The sequence below is a fragment of the Callospermophilus lateralis genome, chromosome 4 (genome assembly GCF_048772815.1).
Source record: "Callospermophilus lateralis isolate mCalLat2 chromosome 4, mCalLat2.hap1, whole genome shotgun sequence".
NCBI lineage: Eukaryota > Metazoa > Chordata > Mammalia > Rodentia > Sciuridae > Callospermophilus > Callospermophilus lateralis.
The window spans coordinates 75,952,247-75,975,833 of record NC_135308.1 but is presented as its reverse complement, the minus strand read 5'-3'; the positions used below and the strand labels follow the sequence as shown (position 1 = coordinate 75,975,833).

At 38.8% G+C, this 23,587-nt stretch overlaps 1 protein-coding gene across 1 annotated transcript; it reads right to left on the bottom strand.

The window, feature by feature from the left end:
- Window positions 1-13,404: 13,404 nt before the first annotated feature.
- Window positions 13,405-21,626, bottom strand: Gdf3 (growth differentiation factor 3). The gene is made up of 2 exons (XM_076852630.1): window positions 21,359-21,626; window positions 13,405-14,234 (listed from the first exon to the last, which is right to left on the bottom strand). Exons 1-2 carry the CDS (start codon window positions 21,624-21,626, stop codon window positions 13,405-13,407), a joined length of 1,098 nt encoding a protein of 365 aa, XP_076708745.1.
- Window positions 21,627-23,587: the final 1,961 nt, after the last annotated feature.

Genomic DNA, 23,587 nt, shown 5'->3' with positions numbered 1-23,587 from the left:
GAAGTTAGTATGGGGATTTGCACCTTTGTTGATAAGAAAGCCTATGTTGCAAATAATGTTAACCCTGCAGAATAGATCATTGGGAGCACTAAATTTTAAAGTTCCTTTCTGATGACATCTGCATTTAGAAAGTATTCTCTTTCCTTTGATCGACACATCATTCTTTAATGCAGTGAAGAGAGAAAATAGAAAGGTGAGAGAATTAAACTGTTTTTATAACCTGAAAGTTTTCAGTATTATCTGGTGAGAACATTATGTATTACTTCCTTTCATTTTGCCCTTTGCCCCAAATCCCTGTTGGAAAGGAAAGGGTACAGTAAGATGCAAAATCAGAAGGACCTTGGCCTCTGAGTCAGATAATCAGTGTGTAGCTAGCTCTGTGGCACTCTGGCCCTCTCCTTGAAGCTAATTCATTCCTGCTTTATTATCTCTCTTGAAAAAAAAAAAATATATATATATATATATAGTAGTATGCTTCCTTATTTCTGCTGTGTTCTGTTGCCTGCACCAGTTCAAATGACTACATTTCTGTATCTCAGTATTCACTCCCAGAACTGAGGTCTCAAGAATTAAGTCTCCCTCTAATTGAGCCTCAGAACTTTGAATCTCAAGGCCCCATGAATCTTAAAACTACCTTAAACAAAAGATTTAGTGTGGAGGGTGGTGAGTTGTTCATGTCTGTAATACTAGCTACTCAGGAAACTGAGTCAGGAGATCCTAAACTCAAGACCTATCTGGGCAATTTAGTGAGATCGTGTCTCAAAATAAAATAAAAAGGGCTGGGGATGTAGTCAGTCCAGTGGCAGAACAGTTGCTTAACATTCATGAGGCCCATGGGTTGAACCCCTAGTTTAAAAAAAAAAAAAAAAAGGTTTGATTTTGAAAGACAAGCAGGAGGGGCCTGGGGTTGTGGCTCAGTGGCAGAGCGCTCACCTAGCATGCATGAGGCACTGGGTTCGATCCTCAGCACCACATAAATATAAAGGTATTGTGTCCACCTAAAATCTAAAAATAAATATAAAAAAAGAGACAAGCAGGAGCTTTCGCAAGATAAAGCAGTTATTTCCACAGTGGCAGATAAGCATTTGAAGAAAGGCCAGGAACTCCATATCATAAATAAAGATCCTTCAGAGGCCAAATTTTACCACATTAGGCAAATGTAGAATAATGGTGGTCTTAAGGTAAGGTAATATCCACCCCCAATAAAGATGTCCATGGCCCGATCCTTGGAATCTATAAGAATGTTATTTTCCCTTACAAAAATTCTTTGCAAATGGACCCTTAAGGGTCTTAGAGAGATTATTTTGGATTGTCCAGGTGGGGTGAGCAGAAACAGAGAAGGAACTATGAAGACAGTAGCAGGGATCTCAGTGATTGATTGCTGCCTTGAAGGGGCCCATTACACAAGGAATTAGGCAGCCTCTTGGGGCTGAAAAAGGCAAGGAAATGGATGAGTCTCCAGAAGGGACACTGGCCTTATGACCCCTGATTTTAGCCCAGGGAGATCCATGTGAGTTTGGAGATATATGTAATTATTCCACAATCAAGATTTTTTAAATTCCTATTGCCCGCCCCCCAAATTATCTGTGTCTGTTGCAGTCAACCCTCCTACTCCTAGGCCCAGGGAATCACTGATCTTTCTGTCACTGTAAATTCGTCTTGACTATTCTAGAATTTCATACAAATGGAATCATACTGTAAGGGTCCAGCGAAGCGTCGGAGGAAGAGACCACCAAGAGACTAACTTTATGCAATGTGCAAGAGGGAGTTTATTAGGATCCGGTTAAGCGCGCTGAGTCCCCAGCCCAGCTCGCACAAAAAGGAAGAGCAGCCCAGGGCCCAGAGCAGAGGTTAAGCTGAGCTTAAGTACACCTTTTGGAGGGGGGGGGGCTTTGCATACATCAGAACAAATCAACAGGAGACGCGGGAAAATTGAACAACAACTCTGAGTCAAGATTAGCACATTTACTGGCGGGAACAGATTGGACGGGGGTGATTGGTTACTTTTAAGTGGGGGGCGAATATTTAAACTGATTGGTTCTGGGCCTGTGGTGCCTAGTGCCAGGCGACTCAAAGTCCCAAGTTATCAGACCACCAGAGGAGTCAGTGAGAATGTTTAATGTTTACTGGGGCAGTTCCGGTATTGTCCTAACAGCTAACAGAGATCAAAGGCTCCGTGGTAGCCCAGGAATTTAACATATCAATGGTCTCTTACTTTACAACCCAAGCCTTGAGTTTAGAAACTTCACAATGTCTGATCTTTTACACTTTTACTCAGGCTCTGAGCTTAGAATCAGCTTAAAAATTTCACCTTTACAATACAATGTATACACTGATCTTTTTTTTTTCAGTACTGAGGAGTGAACCCATAGGCACTCTATCAATGAACTATATTCCCAGTCCTTTTTATCTCTTATTTTGAGACAGAGTCTCACTAAATTCCAGGCGTAAACTTGCAATCCGCCTACCTCAGCCTCCCACATGTCCAGCCATGTGTTTGCTTTTGTCTTTGCTTCTTTTGCTCAGCTTGTCTATAAATTTGATCCAGGTGATTAAGTATATCAGTAGTTCATTTTCTTTTAGTGCTAAGTAGTATTCCATTTTATTGTGCATGCTATAGTTTGTTTATTCATTTCACCTACTGATAGTCTTTGGGTTATTTCCAACTTCTAGATTTTCATGAATAAAGCTGCTATGAACATCTGTGTACAACTCTTTGTGTCAATGTATATTACTTTTTCTTTCTCTTGGGTAAATATGTAGAAGTGGAACTGCTGGATCAAATAACTATGTATAATTTAGCTTTTTTTTTTTTTTTTAAGAGAGAGTGAGAGACACAGAGACAGAGAGAGAATTTTAATATTTATTTTTTAGTTTTCGGCAGACACAACATCTTTGTTTGTATGTGGTGCTGAGGATTGAACCCGAGCTGCATGCATGCCAGGCGAGCACGCTACCACATGAGCCACATCCCCAGCCCTACATTTAGCTTTTAAGAAAATGCCAAATTGTTATACCAGTTTATATTCCAACCAGGAGTATATGAAAATTCCTCATTGACAGCGATCTAATTATGATTTTACTTTACATTTTCCTGGTGTACTCATGTTGAGCATCTTTTTATGTGTTTATTAGTTATTTTTACATCTTCTTTTTTTAAAGTTGGTTAAACTGCTCTGGCCATTTTCTAATGTTTTTAAATTTTGTGGGTTGGGGTACTGAAGACTGAACCCAGGGACACTTTACCACTGAATGGCACCCCAGTCTTTTTTATATTTCATTTTGAGACAGGGTCTCACTAAGTTGCTTTGGGCACTACTAAGTTGCTGAGGCTGACCTTAAACTTGAGATCCTCCTTCCTCAGCCTTCAAGTCACTGGGATTACAGGTATGCATCATCACTCGTCACTCCAGGCTCTAATTTTTTTTTTGTGTGTGTGCGTGTGTCTCCTGAATATCACAGTTCTTTAAATACTGGGGATTTCAATCTTGCTATATCTGTGTATGTATTTCCTTCAGTCTTTTATTTCCTAACTTATTATTATTATTATTATTATTATTATTATTATTTGTATTTTATTTAGAGACAGAGTCTGACTGAGTTGCAAAGTACCTCATCGAGTTGCTGAGGCTAGCTTTGAATTTGTGATCCTCCTGACTCTGCCTCCAGAGTCGCTGGGATTACAGGCATGCCGCCACCATGTCTGGTTTAATGTTTTTTTTGATAAGCAGAAATTGAATGAACTTTTAGTGACGCTCAATTTATCAATTTGACTTTTTTTTTATATATCACTAGTGCTTTACTTCGTTTTTTGTTTTGGTACTGGGGATTGAATCAAAGGGTGTTTTACCACTGAGCTACAACTCCAATCCTTTTTATTTTTTTAAAATATTTTTTAGTTGTCAACCCTTTATTTTATTTATTTATATGCAGTGCTGAGATCAAACCCAGTGCTTCGCATATGCTAGGCAGGCGCTCTACCAGGGAGCCACAACTCCAGCCCCTTTTTGTTTTTTTTATTTTGCAACAAAGTCTCACCAAGTTGCCCCAGGCTGGCCTTGAATTTAAGATCCTCTGCTAAGCCTCCTGAGACACTCCCTGGAATTACAGGTGTGTACCACTGCACCAGTCTGTTTAGTTTTTGAGTTGGAGGTCACGCTGTGTTGCCCAGGCTGGTCCTGAACTTCTGGGTTCAAACAGTTCCCCTACCTGGCTACTTTTCCATTTTTTTTAAATTTTACTTTATTTATTTATTATTATTTGGTACTGAGGAGTAAACCCAGGGGTTCTTTACCATTGAGCCACATACCCAGCCCTTTTATTTTTCCTTTTGAGACAGATTCTCACTAAATTGCTTAAGGACTCACTAAATTGGTGAGGCTAGCCTTGAACTAGTGGTCCTTGTGCCTCAGCCTCCCAAGTCACTGGGATTATAGGCATGTGTCCCCACACCTGGAAAATTTTATTTTATTTTTGTAGTCTTGGGGGTGTCAGAGACTCATGCATGTTAGACAAACATTCTACCACTCCAAGCCTCATGGTTGGTGTTTTTGTTTATAAAATAACTGTCAACTCAAAGATAATGAGGATATTTTCCTCCTCTACACAGAAACTCACACATTTGTGGTTAATTAAGTTCATTTTTTCTTTTCTTTTTTGTGGTATTGGGAATTGAACCCAGGATCTATGCATGGTAGGCAAGTGCTCTACCACTGAGCCACATCTTTTTTTTTTTTTTTTGGTGGTGATGCTGGGGATTGAATCCAGGGCCTTGTGCATGTTAGGCAAACTCTATACCAACTGAGCTGTATCCCCAACCCATGACTATGCTTTTAATTGTGGTAGAAATATATAACATAACATTTACCATCTTAACCATTTTGAGTATACAGTTTAGTAGTGTTAATATTCATATTGTTGAATACCTGATCTCCAAAACTTTTTCCTACTGGCAAATTGAAACTCAACATGTGTTTAAAAAAAAAAAAAAAAATTACCCATTTCCTCATCCCCCTATCAGCATTCTACTTTCTGCTTCTATAAATTCAACTACACTGAATACCTTAACTAAGTAGAATTATGCAAAATTTGTCTCTCTGTGACTGTTATTTCACCTAGTATGATTTCCTCAAGATTCACTTACATTATAGCATATATTGTATTTCCTTCAGATTTTTCTTTTTCTTTTTTTTTCCCTTCAGAGGTTTGAACCTAGGGTCTCCTACATGTTAGGAAAATGTTCTACCACTAAGCTACACCACCAGCATAAGGATTTCTTTTCCCTTTTATGTCTGAATAATATTCCATTGTATGTACTATATATACCAAAACAACAAATAGATAAATTAAACTTCATCAAAATTTAAAACAATTGTAAGACAAAGACAGAATCAAATAAGTGAAAAAAGAGTTGGGCACATCTGTAATCCCAGCAATTCCAGAGGCTGAAGCAGGAGAACCTCAAGTTCAAGGCAAGCCTCATCAACTTAGCAAGACCTTGTGTCAAAATGACAAATAAAAAGAACTGGGATGTAGCTCAGTGGTAAAACATCCCTCAGTTCAATTCTCAATACCAAAAAATAAAACAGATAAGTAAATAAAAACTAAAATAGGCAAATTATTTGAATAGATATTTCCCCAAAGAATATATATAAATAGAGCATAAGTACACAGAAAGAGCTCAATGTTATTAACTGTTAAAAAAATAATTTTTAGGGCTGGGGATGTGGCTCAAGCGGTAGCGTGCTCGACTGGCATGCACAGGGTGCTGGGTTCGATTCTCAGCACCACATAAAAATAAAATAAAGATGTTGTGTCCACTGAAAACTCAAAAATAAATATTTAAAAAAATTTCTCTCTCTCTTCTCTTTCTCTCTTTAAAAAAAAATAAAAAATACTAATTTAAAAATTTTTTTTCAATTTTCTTGGTACCTTGATATTGAACCCATGGTGATTTACCACTGACATATATCCTCAGTATTTTTTTTTTTTTTTTTAAAGATAGGGTCTCTTTAAATTGCTGAGGGCCTTACTAAATTGTAGAGACTGGTCTTGATATTGCCATTCTCCTGAATCAACCTCCAGAGTTTCTGTGATTACAGGCATGGGGTACTGTGTCCAGTAGGACTATATTGCCTGGCGTGGTGGCACATACCTGTAATCCCAGCAGCTCTAGAAGCTGAGGGAGGAGGAATGCAAGTTTGAGGCCAGCTTCTGCAATTTAGCAAGGTCCTAAGCAATTTAGCAAGACTCTGTCTCAAATTAAAAATTTAAAAGGGCTGGAGATTTGGCTCAGTGATTAAGCGCTCAAATTCAATCGTGACTACCCAAAACAGAAAAAGGGGCCTGAGGTTGTTGCTCACAGGTAAGTGCTTGGTTAGCATTTGCAAGGTCATGGGTTAAATCCCAGCACCACACAAACTGACAATAACCAGCATTGTTGAGGATACTGAAAAACTGAAACCTTAAATTATGCACTATGGTGCATGCTAGTACTCCATCAGGAGGCTGAGTCAGGAGAATTGCAAATTCAGAATTGCAACTCAGTGAAACCCCATCTCAAAATAAAATGAAAAGGGCTGAGGATGTAGCTCAGAGTTAGAATGTTCCTGGGTTTGATCCCTAGTACCAAAAAAAAATAAAAATAAAAATAAATTGAAATCCTCATGTTGCTGTTAAAATTGTAAAATGGTTCAACTGCTGGGAAAAAAGTTTGTTTTTCAAAAAGTTAAGTTAAAGGACTCATACAGCTGATGGCGCACACCTGAAATCCTAATGGTTCAGGCAGCTGAGGCAGGAGAATTGCGAGTTTAAAGCCAGTCTCAGCAAAAGCAAGGTGCTAAGCAACTCAGTGAGACCCTGTCTCTAAATAAAATATAAAATAGGGCTGGGGATATGCCTCAGTGGTTGGGTGCCCCTGAGTTCAATCCCCAGTAACAAAAAAAAAAAACTTGGAATGGAACCACCTTTTGACCCAGCTATCCCACTCCTTGGTCTATACCCAGAGAACTTAAAAACAGCATGCTACAGTGACACAGCCACATCAATGTTTATAGCAGCACAATTCACAATAACTAAACTGTGGAACCAACCTAGATGCCCTTCAATAGATGAATGGATAAAGCAACTGTGGTATATATAAACAATAGAATATTACTCAGAAATAAAAAATAATAAAATTATGGCATTTTCAGGTAAATGGATGGAGTTGGAGAATATCATGCCAAACAAAGTAAGCTAATCCCCAAAAAACAAAGGTTGAATGTTTTCTCTGATAAGTGGATGCTAATCTATAATGGCAGGGTATGGGGCATGGGATGAGTGGGGGAACTTTGGATTGGGAAAAAAGTCAGGGAGGGAATGAGGCATGGTGATAGGAAAGAGGGTGGAATGAGATGGACATCATTACTCTAGGTACCTACTTGTATGATTGCACAAATGTGTTACCCTACTTCATGTACAACCAGAGAAGTGAAAAATTGTGCTCTATTTGTATACAATAAATCGAAGAGCATTCTGCTGTCATGTGAAACTGATTAGAACAAATGAATTTTAAAAATTTCAAAAAAAGCACCCATACAGAATGAAACTACCATTTGACCCAGCTATCCCACTCCTTGGTCTATATCCAAAGGACTTTAAAAAAAGGGACACAGCCACATCAATGTTTACTGCAGCACAATTTACAATATCTAAACTGTGGAACCAACCTAGATGCCCTTCAGTAGATGAATGAATAAAGAAAATGTGGTATATATACACACAATGGAATATTACTCAGCATTAAAAGAGAATAAAATCATGGCATTTGCAGGTTAAGTGAATGGAGTTAGAGAATATAATGCTAACTGAAGTTAGCCAATCCCCAAAAGATCAAATGCCAAATATTTTCTCTGATTTAAGGATGCTATTTATAATGGGTTGTGAGGGTGGAACATGGAAGGATTAAATGAACTCTAGATAGGGAAATGGGGTGGAAGGAGAAGGGAGGGGGCATGGGGCTAGAAAAGACTATGGAATGAGATGGACATCATTACCCTGAGTACATGTATGAAGACACAAATGGTGTAACTCTACTTTTTGTACAGAGATATGAAAATTGTGTTGTATATGTGTAATGTGAATTGTAATGCATTCTGCTGTCATATATAACAAATTAGAATAAAAAATAAATTTTAAAAAAATGCCCATACAATCTGGCAATTCTAAGAAAACTGAAAACATATTCACTGTATATGAATGTTCATAACATGACCATTGATAAGAGCCCAAAAGTTAGAAAGAACCCAAATGTTCATCATTGGATAAGTGGATAAATATATGGTAGTATGCCCATACAATGGAATATTAATCTGCTATAAAAAAAAAAAAGGAATGAAAGATTGGGCACAATGGCTCATGCTTATAATCTCAATTACTTAGGAGGCTGAGGCAAGAGCTGGGCCAGTCTGGGCAATTTATCAGGACCTTCTCCCAAAATTAAAAAATAAGATGAGCTGGATATACTCAGTGGTAGTTTTCCATGAAGCAACTGAAGAATTATATGCAAAATAGTGTATGCATTATTTCCTGATGAACAGTCAATATGTTTTATCAGATCCTCAGAATATCAATAGATCCTTGGGTTCCTGAGATATAATGAACCACTTATGTTTTAATAGATTTGTTCTACCCTATTTGTCTTATGTTTTGCTTTGTGGTACTGAGGACAGAACCCAAGGCTTCAGACATGCTAGTTAAGTGCTCTACAACTAAGCTACACCCCCTCTGTTTTGTTTTTTGAGATGAGTTATTCTCCCTGTGCTACCCAGACTGTCCTGAAATTCCTATACTCTAGCATTCCTGGGCCTACAGGCTCAGGCCAGCATATCCAGCTTGCTCTTCCCTGTTTTGATCAGCAGAGGGCAGAAAAGCAATACAATTAGCAGAGCCAGCCCGCACTACATAAATCTCTAAAACTCCTTAGGTCTTCAATTTCTACCATCCATTTCCTTTCTACCTTTGCCTTTTCACAAGCCTAAAATTCTTTAACTGGGAGCCCCCATCTTTCTCTATCAAAATTCCTACCATCACTGAATACAATATTAAAATAGCACTTCTTTTATTTAGATAGATTATGCCTAGTACAGTGGCACATGCTTGTATACCAGCTACTTGGGAAGATGAGGCAGTAGGATCACAAGTTTGAAGCCAGTCTTGAACTTAATGAGACCTTCAGCAACTTAGTGAGATCCTGTATCAAAATAAAATAAAGGACTCAAAATAAAAATTTTAAATAATATCTCAGTACTAAAATGTTCCTGGGTTCAATCCCCAGTTCGCCCCATTTATAAGATGGATTAACTCTTTGTTTTCATTTCTCATTTGCATTTGGTTTATGTCTGTGGTAGTTATCATATTCTCCCTTCTACATTAGCGATTCATTTATTTAGTATTGTTGGAACCAAGCCTTTAACACATGGCCCTCAAAATACAAATTATAGCACAAGTTAAATAAATTTGTACGCTTTTCTATTGTTAATCTGTCTCTGGTTATAAGTGCCCCAGCCATGAACCTAGCAATGGGTCAGCAAAGAAATCTCTTAAAAATCTCTTCCTACAGGGCACGGTGACACACACCTGTAATCCCAGCAACTCAGAAGGCTAAGGCAGGAGGATCACAAGTTCAAAGCTAGCTCACCAACTTAAAGAAACCCTAAGCAACTTAATAAGACCCTATTTCAAAATAATAAAAAAGGGCTGGAGATGTGGCTCAGTGATTAAGCACCTCTGGGTTCAAACCTAGGACCAAGTGGGGGAAAAATCTCTTTTCCCCTACAAAAGCATTCAGTAAACATCAAACTGAATAGAAATGAATTAAATTGATGGTAGTATTTCAAACTAAACTGATTTGTGTATTAGTAGAAAAGCCTGCCATTGAGATGAGCTGGGCACAGTGTCATATGCCTACACTTGGGAGGCTGAGGCAGGAGGATTGCAAGTTCAAAGTCAGCATCAGCAATTTAGTGAAGCTCTAAGCACCTTACCAAGACTGTGTCTCAAAATAAAAAATTAAAGAGTCAGGATTTGGCCCAGGGGTTAAGCACCCCTGGGTTCAATCTCCAGCACAGAAATAAACAAAAAAAAAAAAATTTTATTTATGTTTTGGAATAAGTAGTTCTACTTGCCCCAACCAAAGCACAGGATATAACTTGACCTACAGGACACATATTCTGCCTATTAGTAGACTGTCGTGACAGACATTTAAGACATTAAGTCTCCTGTAGCCTGGCTATTCAGGAGGATGAAACAGTTGAGAGTTTGCGGTCAGCCTAGGCAACTTATCTAGACCCTGTCACTAAATAAAATTTTACCAGAGGCTCAGGAAGCTGAGACAGGAGGATCGCAAATTGAAAGCCAGCTTTAGCAATAGCGAGGCACTAAGCAGCTCAGTGAGACCCTGTCTCTAAATAAAATACAAAATAGGACTGGGGATGTGGCTCAGTGGCCAAGTGCTCCTGAGTTCAATCCCCAGTACCCCACCCCCCAAAATTTTGTTTTAAAAGGCTAGGGTGTAGCTCAATGATAGCATACCACTGGGTTCAATCCCTGTAATATACACACACACAAACACAGAGAGAGAAACAGCAAATTATAGGTACCAAAGTCATGAAGCTGGTTATGTATATATTCTTCTGAATAACTACAAGAAGGTCTCAGGAGATGATTTAATTAATTCTTTTTTTTTTTTGTGAGAGAATTTTTTAATATTTATTTTTTAGTTATCGGCGGACACAACATCTTTGTTTGTACGTGGTGCTGAGAATCGAACCCCGGCCGCACGCATGCCAGGCGAGCGCGCTACCACTTGAGTCACATCCCCAGCCCCATGATTTAATTAATTCAGAAGAACAAATCGCCAACCACAGAATTACGGCAAAAAGGGAAAAGCCACTATCCTTTTAATATTTTGTCTTGTTTCTTTTGTAGTACTGTAGATAAAACCCAGGGACTTGTACATGCTAAGTATGCACTTTACCACTGAGCTACATCCACAACCCTTTTTACTTTGAGAGAGGATATTGCTAAATTGCCCAGGCTAGCCTTGAAGTTACAATCCTCCTGCCTCAGCTTCCTGAGTAGCTGGGATTAGAGGAGTGTACCACTATGCCCAGCTAATGCAAAGGTATTAAACACATCAATCCCTAAATCAAAACCTATTTATTAGACTAAGTAAATCTCATAGTAATAATTGAGTTGAAGTAAATTTACTAATGCATCCTCAGGAATCAGCTGAGGTTTTAGCATATACTTGTAATTTCAGAAATTAGCCTGGGGCTGGGGGTACAGCTCAATGATAGAGTGCCTGCATGAGGCTCTGGAAATAAACACACACACACACACACACACACACACACACATTTATGTAAACAATTGATTCATTACTTTTTCCATTTTAGTTGTTCCCGTAGGTAAAGTGAGTGAATTCATGCTTCCTGATATGAGCCAAAGCATTTTACCATGTCTATATTTACATTTGAAATCTATGTGAATTTTTCTTTTTCCCCCAACTATGTGCAGTTTTGTTTTAATTTATTTATCATTTATTATTACGTTAATTGTTACAAGAGTTAATTTATACCTTTGACTTAGTGATTCTATATCTGAAAACTTTCTAAGGAGGTGGGGACAAAGGATGGACAATGACATGAACAATTAGCACTATTCCATCATGGAAATTGCGAATGACATAATACCCAATAATAATGTTCTTAAGTAAATTGTGGTATGCCTAAATAATTATATATAGCACATGCTTAAATTATGTAGATGTTGACAATTAGAAAAAAAATCTGATATAATTGTCAGAAAAGAAACAAAATAATTTATACAGTGTGATCTGAGTTATAGGGTCATATATAAGATCTATTAAAAAATCACTAGGGGCTGGGGTTGTGGCTTAGCGGTAGAGGACTCACCTAGCATGTGTGAGGCCCTGGATTCAATCCCCAGCACCACATAAAAATAAATAGAATAAAGGTATTGTGTTCAAATACAACTAAAACTAAATATTAAAAAAAAAAAAATCACTAGGAGCCAGGCGCGGTGTTGCACACCCATAATCCCAGTGGCTCAGGAAACTGAGGCAGGAGGATCGTGAGTTCAAAGCCAGCCTCAGCAATGACAAGGCACTAAGCAACTCAGTGAGACCCTGTCTCTAAATAAAATACAAAATAGGGCTGGAGATGTGGCTCAGTGGTTGAATGCCCTGAGTTCAATCCCCAGTATCAAAAAAAAAAAAAAAAAAAAAACATGCATAAGGCACTGTGTTCAATCCTCAGCACCATACACACATAAACTCCCCATGTCCAAAAAAAATCACTGGTGTCACATGCCTGTAATCTCAGCAATTTGCAGGGCTAAGACAGGAGGATTACAAATTCAAGGCCAGCCTCAGCAACTTGGCAAAGCCCTAAGCAACTTAGCAAGACCCTATCTCAAAAAAAAAATTAAAAGGGCTGGGGATGTGGCTCAGTAACAAAGTGTCCCTGTGTCAATCCCCATTATTCACACCCCTCATCCCCCCAAAAAAAGAAATAAGAGCAGAGAGCATAGCTCACTTGTAGAGTAATTGCCTAGCATTTGCAAGGTCCTGATTTCAATTCCAGCACCACACACACACACACAAATTGACAATAATGAACATTGGTAAGAATATGAAAAAATTTAAACCCTCAGTCAGGTGCAGTGGTGTATGCCTATAGTCCCAGCTACTCAGGAGGCTGAGGCAAGAGAATCATAAGTTCAAGGCCAACCTCAGCAATTTAGCAAGACTCTGTTTCAAAATTAAATAAATAAAAAGAACTGGGCATGTAACTCAGTGGTAGAGTACTTGCCTGGCATGTATAAGGCCCAGGATTCTATCTGAAGCATAGAAGGAAGGAAAAGCAGAGGAAATGTAGATATCAGAATTTTCTACATCATATTTTCTCAAAGTAATTTAAAAATTTTTATTGACTTAAAATAATGGTACATATTTATGGAATACAGTGTTTAAGGCTTATGTCCTTGAGAAACTTGTTGTGGCTTCTCTAAAATCTAGAAAACATAAACAACAGTGCATATTTCAAGCAACAATGAAATAACATTTCTTGAGTAACACAGAATAATCCCTGCCTGTATAAAAGGCCATCAGTAAATTCATTTCCTTCTATCCAGAGTCTAATATACTGTCACATGCATAATGATTAGAGTAGAGCAGAAATTGACTAAGATCATTAAGACTCTATTACATGTGTGTGTAATTCTATGCATCATTAATTACAATTGATTGACATTTCAGATCCAGAAGGTCATAATCTAGATAGGTAAATTTATTAGAAAATTTACCCTAAGAATACTCCTTCTATTCCTACTTCTGTAATCCTATCCACACCCACATTCATCAACTACCATGTCTTCATAATGTCGAAGAATGACATTGTCATTATTATCTTGGTAGAGCATGGAAATGGGAGATAGTTTGGTGGGGATACAGACAGCCTGGGGGATCTCTGGATCAACCGCATGCATCAGTGCTTGCATGAAAGCATAATTGGAACTATTTAAATAGGTGGTCAGAGCGAGGGGACAATCTCCATGGCAGTAATTTGCCATGAACCCTTTGGGGGCAATGATCCATTTGTGCCAACCTAGGTCCTGGAAGTTGATGAAGAGCTGGTGAGGTCGGCAGAGATTCTTGTGAGAAGCCTTAGGGACAGGAATGGCTGCCCTCCTTTTTCGGGAAGCAGAGTGGCACTGCTCAGGATTGAGGGTTACCACCAGCAGGGAAGCGCGAAAGGAAGGTCTCAGTCTGGCACAGGTGGCCTCCATCTGGAAGTTCACTGCAAAGTCTCTGTCTCCTCTGACCACAATCTCCAAGAATAAGCCCAGGTTCTTCTGGGGTTTGTTATTCCAATCCTTAACCACATCCAGTAGATTGAAGTGAAGGGCACCTTGAGGCCATGGTACAGACTGCAGGGCAAACATTTTACCTGGCTTGAGGATAGACCGCCCCCACACCTGAGGCTCTTGAATGACCCACAGAGCCAACTCCAGTTCTGGTTCCAGGTTATAGTAAGAATTAGGCCCCAAGTCCAGGCCCAGCTGAGCCATTGTTAACTGCTCCTTTTCTTTGATGGCAGACAGGTTAAAGTAGAGGAGCTTCTGTAGGCAAGAGTCATCCTGGGAGAGTTTGTTTGAGTAAATAAAGAAACCTAGATGGGAAAAGCGACATGTGAAAGTCACCACAGTATTTTCTAACCTCATGTCCTCCAAAATGCTATAAATGTCACACTGTCCACATATACAGCAAGGAACTGTGAGTTCTTTTCAAGCCCTACCATTTGGGAGGATTTGTCCTCACTCCCACTCCTCATTCTTATATTTTCTTATTTGTTTTTTGCTTTTTTTGTGTGTAGGGGGGCGGTCCTGGGGATTAAACCCAGGGTACTTAAATTCTAAGCCACAACCCCAGCCCTTTTTTTTTTTTTTTAAGAGGGAGAGAGACAGAGATAGAGACAGAGAGAGAGAAGAGAGAGAGAGAGGGAATTTTTTAATATTTATTTTTCAGTTTTCGGTGGACACAACATCTTTATTTTATTTTTATGTGGTGCTGAGGATGGAACCCAGCGGCCCGCACATGCCAGGCAAGCACGTTACTGCTTGAGCCACATCCCCAGCCCCAGCCTTTTTTTTATATTTTATTTTGAGACAGGGTCTTGCTAAGTTGTTTAGGGCCTCGTTAAATTGCTGAGGCTGGCTTTGAAATCATGATCCTCATGCCTCAGCCTCCCAAGTGGCTGGGATTTCATTCTTTGTAACTCCCAAGGGGTCCTGGAAGGAAATTAGGAGCCCACAAATGGATTGGAAAAAATAATTTTATCTTTGTTTTCGTTAAATTTTAAATGGAATTTAGCATTTCATTCCATTATGAATATAGGCAGTAAGTACCAATAATATTACCAGGATTGTTGGGTAATGCTCAGAACATGACATTTTGGCATGCTGAGTACTCTAAATTGAAGGTGACTGGAAAGGCCTCAGAAGCAAGGTCTCTCTGCCTTCTGTTCTCCTGAGTGACACCACTTTCTCCCCCTAAGCAATTGGGTGGAGCATAGAAGCTTAAATTCCTCTCCCTCCAAGTAAGCCATAAAACCTAGAAGAGCCCCTCTCTTCCTTGTCTTTTGTAAACCCTCATTCCCCAGGGGTCCTGCTCTTCACCCAAGAGAAGAGCTGCACAGAATCCAAGGATCTGAAGAGACAGGACTCGCTGAGTTTCAACGCTCACTCCAAGACCATTCGGTCAAAGTGTGTCGTCCAATCACATTTCTACATGGCTTTCCACTATTTATCAAAACTAAGCATACAATGGTTTTCCATGGGTCTTTGCTTTGGTTTTGTTTGTTTCAGTGTTTGAAGGTGGAACCCAGGGCCTTGAGCATGCTAGGGCAAGTGGTCTGGTCAGTGAGCTACGCTCTCAGTTTTCCATGGGTCTTTGGGTCTTCATTTCTGAATGCTTCAATGTCACACAAAACTAAATAAATCTGTTACACTTTTCTTGTTAACTTTTTATTGTAGAAATGTCACTGTGGCCCTAACAATGGGTAAGGAAAGTAATCAAACCTTTCTATGATCTATGATACTATCATCAATAAAAACAATAAGTGAGGGGCTGGGGATATGGCTCAAGTGGTAGAGCGCTTGCCTGGCATGTGTGCGGCCTGGGGTTCAATCCTCAGCACCACATACAAACAAAGATGTTGTGTCCGCCGAAAACTAAAAATAAATATTAAAATTCTCTCTCTCTCTCTCTCTCTCTTAAAAACAAAAACAAAAAACAATAAGTCAGTGGGTGCAGTGACATACCCCTGTAATCCCAGCTACTCCAGATGCCTAGGCAGGAGGATCCCAAGGTCAAGGCCAGCCCCAGCAACTTAGCAAGACCCTGTCTCAAAAAATAAAAAGGGATGGGGATATGGCTCAGTGGTTAAGCATCCTGGGTTCAATCCCTGGTAACAAAAAAAAAAAAAAAAAAAAAAAGAAGAAGAAGAAGAAGAAGAAAAGAAAACAAACAAACAACAAAAAAAAGGTATGTATGTATGTATGTATGTATTTATTTATTTATTTAGTACTGGGAACTGAACTCAATCACTGAGCCACATCTCCAGCTCTATTTTGTATTTTATTTAGAGACAGGGTCTCATTGAGTTGCTTAGTGCCTCACTGTTGCTGAGGCTGGCTTTGAACTTGTGATGCTCCTGCCTCAGGCTCCCAAGCCACTGGGGTTACGGGCATGTGCCACCATGCCTAGCCAACAGTTGAATATTTTTAAATAGCTAATAGAGAGGATGTTGAATGTTCCCAATGCAGAGAAATTATGTATGTCTGAGGGTATGAGTATGCCAGTTACCCTGATCTTATATTATACATTATATACATGTATTGAGATATCACACTACTCCATAAATATGTACAATTACTATGTGTCAACTTAAAGAAGCACACACACACACACACACACACACACACACAATTTTGCAGTGCTGGTGATCAAACTCAGGGCTTTGCACAAGCACTCTACCACTGGAATACAGTCTCAGCCCTAAAAAAAAAAAAAAAAAAAAAAAAATTAGAAAAGAGAGAGACAGAAAACAGATATTGAATGAGAGAAAGAGAGACAAAGCAAGATAAAACTTGGGCATGGTGGCCAAGTAATCCCAGAGACTGGAGAGGCTGAAGCAGAAGGATTGGAAATTCCAAGCTAGTTTTGGCAACTAAGTGAGACCCTATCTCAAAATAAAAAATAAAAAGGGCTGCAAATGTAGCTCCATAGTAGAGCACCCCAGTTTTCAATCCCCAGTAGAAGTCGGGGGGAGCAGGATAAAAGAATAAAACAAAATAAGCAACAAACATAAAAAGCATTTAAAATTACCCGGTTTTTCTAAATAAGGAGGGTGAACAGCTAAGATGAATATTTGGTAAGGGTGGAAGAGAAATGATATCTAAATCCTCATTCTTTTGATGGGAAGTCAATAGTGAAATGTCTAAGCCTGAAAAAAATAAAAAAGTAACATGAAGAGCAAAAAGAAAAAAGAAAATTACCCAGTTTGTGGGGCATGGTGGCACACACACCTGTAATCCTAGAGGCTGGCAGGGTTGGGGGAGCTGAAGCAGGACAACAAGTATGCAAAGCTAGCCTTAGCAAATCAGTGAGGCCCTAACCAACTTAAGGAGAACCTGTCTCAAAAAAAAAAAAAAAAAAAAAAAAAAGGGGGCTGGGAATGTGACTCAGTAGTTAAGCATCCCTGGGTTCAATCCCTGGTACCTAATAATAATAAATAATAAAATACATTTTAAAAATTACCCAGTTTCCCTTTTTCTTGGTACATGGGATTGAACCCAGGTGTGCTTATCCACTGAGCTATATCCTTAGCCTTTTTATTTTGAGTCAGGATCTTGCTGAGTTGCTTAGGGTCTGGCTAAATTGTTGAGGCTAGCTTTGAACTCACTATCCTCCTGCCTCAGCTCCTGAGCTGCTGGGATTACATGAGTGTACCAACACAACCAGCCACTAAACTACATTTCTGAAGCATGAAAGAAAACCCAAAAGCAAAAAAGAAAAAGATGGACATATTTTTGACAATAGGAAGTGAAAATGTTCAAAAGACCATTAATGGGCCTGGGGTACAGTCTGTGGTTTGCCTAACATGCACACTCCCAAGGTTCAATCCCCAGCACACACCACACACACACACACACACACACACACACACACACACACTTTAAGGAGATGTCCATCTGGTGTAACATGGATGGGTAAGTTGTCACATATTAAAGAATAATGCATTCTATATTTCTATTTATATCAAGTTCAAAAGCTGTCAAAACTATCATGTCGCCAGGTACAGTGACACACACGCCTGTAATCCTAGTGCCTAGGGAGGCTGAGGCAAGAGGATTGCGAGTTCAAAGCCAGAATCAGCAAAAGCAAGGTGCTAAGCAACTCAGTGAGACCCTGTCCCTAAATAAAATACAAAATAGGGCTGGGGGTGTGATTCAGTGGTTGAGCCCCTGAGTTCAATCTCTGGTACAAAACAAACAAAGAAAAAAAACTACCATGGACTGTTAGATGGTTAGATGTTACAATACTAAGAATAATGAATCAGAAAAGAGCAAGAAGGATCATCTAGTGTGCTGGTAATGTTTTATTTCTTGATATGGGTACTGTTTGTTCCTTGAAAATTCATTGACCTGTTCTCTATGATTTATGCATTTTTCTGAATACATATCAGACTTCAGTAAGTTTCTATTATCTTGGTTTCTTTTTCTTTCTTTCTTTCTTTTTGTGGTGCTAGGGATAGAATCCAAAGTTCATGTATGCAAGGCAACCTCTACCACTGAGCTACACCCCAACCCAATAAGCTTCTGTTTTTAAAAAGACTTCTATTAAATTGTGGGAAGTAACAATTCTCATACACTTACAGCAGGGTAAGAATTTTGGAGAACACTTGCTATGTATCAAAAGTTTAAACGTGCCTACTTCTAAGAATTTATCCTGAGTTAACAGCAGAAAAAGTGCATACAAAAAAGAAAAGAAAGAAAAGTTGCATAGGCACAAAAAAAAGTGTATGGCTATCAAAGGACATCTGTTACATATATTATAGTGTATTTATACAAAGAAATATCATGTAATTTTTTTTTTTTTTTTTTTTTTTTTTTTTTTTTTTTTTTTTAGTACCAGGGATTTAATCCAGAGGTGCTTGGCTACTGACTACATTCCCTCCCCTTTCTATCTTTATTTTGAGACAGATTCTCCCTAAATTGTTTAGGGCCTTGTTAAATTGTTGAGGCTGGCTTTGAACTTGCCATCCTGCTGTCTCAGCCTCTGGAATGGCAGGGATTACAGGTGTGTGCTACCATGTCCAGCTCATGTAACTCTTAAAATGTAAGTAAGTTATCCACTTCTTCTCACATATAATAGGTGTTCATGATACTGAAGGAATGTATAGTATAACGCCATTTAAACAAAAATAGTAGATGGGCATGTGGTACACACCTGTAATCCCAGCTACTCAAGAGGCTGAGACAGGAAGATTTTGAATTTGAGGACAGCCTGAACAATTAGGGAGACTCCATCTCAAAGTAAACAATTTTTAAAAGTCCTGGAGATGTAGCTCAGTGGTTGGAGCACCCTATGGTGTGTATATACATATATATAAAAGTTTATAATCTCTATTATATTAGCAAAGAAGAAAAATCTGAAAGAATATATAATAACTATTAATGGTGGTTCTCTCTAGCAGAAAAAATAGAAAGGGACAATTATTAGAGTATGTCTTTTTCAGTAGTGGGGATTAAACCCAGAACCTCCTACATGCTAGGCAAGCACTTTACCACTGAGCATGAGAGTATGTCTTTTTCATTTATTATTTGATAGAAATAGAATCCTCCCATTATCACAGTTATTTCCATGGGAAGGAAGGGTAATATTCTCCAAACCATATTCTCACCTCTGTTCTCTACTCTCTCCATAGAAAACCTTTCAATGGGTTCTTCACACTCCTCCTACCTCTAAATCCTCCTCCAGTAATTTTCTCTAACCCTCCACCCCTGAGGTGAAGCATCTCACATTATACTGTACCTAGCACCACACACAGAAGTCATCTCTTTGACCTCCATAAATTCTTTAAAAGGGCAGACTTTATTGTTAATTGCTATATTCACAAATTCATACACAGTTCCTGGCTCACAGCGGGTATTCAATAAATACTTTCCCAGGCAAATAAATATTCAAATATTCTCTCAGTTGCAGTAAAACTAACCAAGTACTCAATTCTGCATTTGAATCACCAGAGAGGACACATAAGACATGCAGATTCTCAACCCTTATCTTGGATTTTGAATAAGAATTAGGTAGTGAGGGACAGGAATGGACCTGAAAGAATCTACCTTTAATAGATGGCTTGGGTAACTTGGTGGGTGGTCCCATGGGGAAGCAACTGAATGGATCCTTATATAAAGGATATGATAATGGCATATATTATTGCTCTATATTCACAAATCAAGGAAAACTCGCCCCCCCCATCAGTAATGGAGGCATAAGTAGAAGGGAAGTTTATGAACAAAATGAGCTCAACATTTTTTGTCTTCTGCTTAGCATATGAAAGACCAGGATGTGTGTATATTGTTTGACTAAAGAATGAGAGACTGAAGCCAGTGGTGTTGTGCATTCCTGTAAGTCCAACAACTTGGCTGAGGTAGGAGTTGGTGGCCAGACTCAGCAATTTAGTGAGGTACTCAGCAACTAGGTGAGGCCCTGTCTCAAAAAAAAAAAAAAAAAAAAAAAAAAAGAATAGGTGACAGCTTTAATTACACCATTATATATTCTCTAAACTGAAGCACAAAGCAGTTGATTCAGAAAAAAACTACCTTGAACCAGCAAAGTGGTGCATGCCTATAATTCCAGCACTTCAGTAAACTTAAGTAAGGCAAGATGATCACAAATTTAAGTCCAGTCTCAGCAATGTTGGGAGACCCCCAACAATTTAGCGAGACCCTGTCTCAAAAGTAAAAAATAAAAGGGCTAAAGATGTAGTTCAGTGGTGAAATGCTGCTAGGTTCAATCCCCAGTATCAAAATTAGAAGGAAAAAAGAAAAAGAAGAAAAAAAGAAAGGAAATTAAAAAACAAACAAACAAAAAACCTCTTTTGAGGGGCCGCGGGTGTACAAGCTCTGTGGCGAGTGCTTGCTTAGCCCTGGGTTTTATCTCTGGGACCACCTAAACAAACAAACAGAAATTCCAAAAAAAAAAAAAAATACTTTGAATCCTTTGTTCATGTGCTAGCTATCTTCTTGAATAGGTAGCTCACAGGTTACCTACTGTCTGAGCCTTAATTTCCTTGGTTAAAAAGTTGAGGGCTGGGGATCTAGCTCAGTTGGCAAAGTGCTTGCCTCACAAGTACCAAGCCCTGGGTTCAATCCCCAGCACCACAAAAAAAAAAAAAAAAAAAAAAAAGAATACCATTTGGGGGTGGGGCTTTGGCTCAGGGGTAGCGCACCTGCCTGGGATATGTGAGGCACTGGATTCGATTCTTAGCACCATGTATAAATACATAAAATAAAAGATCTATCAACAAATTTTAAAAAATATTAAAAAGAAGTTGATAATACTTATTTGTCTTCCCCTGAGGATTGTTGCTGGGATTAAATGAGAAAATATGCAAAATAGTAGCACAGGGCCTTCCATAAGCCATGAGCAATTGTAATTTCCCGTTTTCCTTTCTCCTCTTCATACCACCCACTTCCGGATTTCCCCCTGGAAACTCTCCCATTTCTTTACCTTTGTCAGGAAGAAGACGAAGCACATTCCCGCGGACACCCAGCTCCTTCATGTAGCATAAATCTTGGGAGACCCCAGTGGTTGTTGCTGTCTCTCGATCTTGGAAAATTTTCTTCAAGATAAAAGGCACGGATTGGAACTTGCGGGGTGAAGGCACCTTGTCTAAGCCCAGAAACTGGAGAAAGTCGGATTCTTGAAATTGAAATGTATGCCCCATAGCTACAATTAGCAGGAAGCCAACAGGTAAAAATGGCAGGGAAGGAAGCATGGCCTCGGAGGTGGGACAAAGCAGGCTGGCTGCACGCTGAGAACAGCTGCAGCTCCAGAATGCACAGCCAGCGATTCAAGGGCTGCTAACTTACCTGATGGAAGATAATCAAGTGCGAATTGCTTTCTTCCCAGGTTCTCAAAGGCAATTGGATGTGAAGATACATTTTTTTTCCTCTTCTGTCAATCTGCTCTCCCAAAAAGAAACAAAGAATTACTGATGCGTGGACATAAACTGTACTACCTGAGATTTGTCATGGTAGACAGAGTGAAAAGGAGACATGCATTTATTCATTTAATATACTTTTATTAGGAACTGGGAATGTAGCTCTGTGGTAGAGTGCTTGCCTAGCATGCAAGAGGCCCTGGGTTTGATCCTCAGCACTGCCAAAACAAACAAAAAAGAGTTATTAAGGCATCTATTATGTGCCAGACACTGAGATAGGTGCTAGCAACATAACAGTAAACAATTTGTTCTTATAATTAATTGTCTAGTTAGACAAATGTACATGTAGATTTCTAACAGACTACATCCACAGTGATGTGGGAAACCAAATCAAGGAAAGAAAAGTATTCCCAAGGAAATTAATCTACACTCCCCATCTGTTTTCAGTTTAAAAGGATTAAATTTCATTCATCTAATTTTGTCCTTCTTGATTAAAAGTTAAGAGTCTAACTGTGTTAATTCTGATTTCATTACTTACTAGCTGTATGACATTGGGCATGTCCCTGAACCTTCCTTAATTTGTTTCTTCTCCATTGAAAATAATAACTGACTTATTTAATCCCCCACCTTTCTCTTATTGGAGATCTAACGTGAGCCTCTACCAGCTACCTCTACTAGCTAGGCATGTGCTCTACCACTGAGTTCAAAATAAAAAACAAAGTGGGCTGGGGATGTGGATGTGGCTTAGTGGTTAAGCGCCCCTGTGTTCAATTCCCAGTACCAAAAAAAGAAAAAAAGAAAAAGCAGGAAACTGGGTAATTTTTAAAATTTATTTTATTTTATTATTATTATTGTTGTTGTTATTATGATTATTTGGTACCAGGGATTGAACCCAGAGGTGCTTAACCACTGAGTCCCATGCTCAGCCCTGTTTATTTTTTTATTTTGAGACAAGGTCTGGCTAAATTGCCCAGGCTGACCCTGCACTTGCAATCAATCCTGCCTCAGTCTCCTGAGTAGCTGGGATTACAGGCATGGACCACTGTGCCTGGCTGCATGAGAATTTGCTCAGCACAATGTCTGCAGCATAGTAAACTCCTACAAAACATTCACAAGCAAGACAGCTTTAAAGCTTAGGTAGGCTTCTCTTTAGTAAGACAATCAGATATTTGCCTGAAGCAACTACATGTGAAAAAGAATAGAAGGGCTGGGGATGTGCTCAGAGGCAGAGTGCTTGCCTTGCATATTCAAGACCATAAGTTTGATCTCCAGTGTCACCAAAAAAAAAAAAAAAAAAAAACCTTGACATTCATAAAAATGGAAGTTATTGAGAAGTCTAAGTATGTAACACCTATGAATTTGCATGTTTTGTTTTGGTCAAATTATTATAAAATTTTCAACTGCTATTTAAGAATTAGCTTATTTGTATCCAAAATAATTTCCAAGCTTTTTGAGAAGAAATGTTATCATTTTACATTATTCTATACCACCTATTAAAATAACTTGTTCTTCCCAAAGAAAGACAGAATATTCATCTAATATATAATAATTTCTGGTGACAGGATAAAATCTGAACTCTTGCTGGGCACAGTGGCACATGCCTGTAATCCTAGTGACTCAAGAGACTAAGGCAAGAGGATAGAAAGTTGGAAGTCAGTCACAGCAACTTAGTGAGACCCTGTCTCAAAATAAAAAGTAAAAAGGTTTAGGGATGTAGTTCAGTGGCTAAGCCCTCTGGGTTAGATTGTTGATACTGAAAAAACCACCATCACCACCAAAAAGAAAGAAAAAACCCT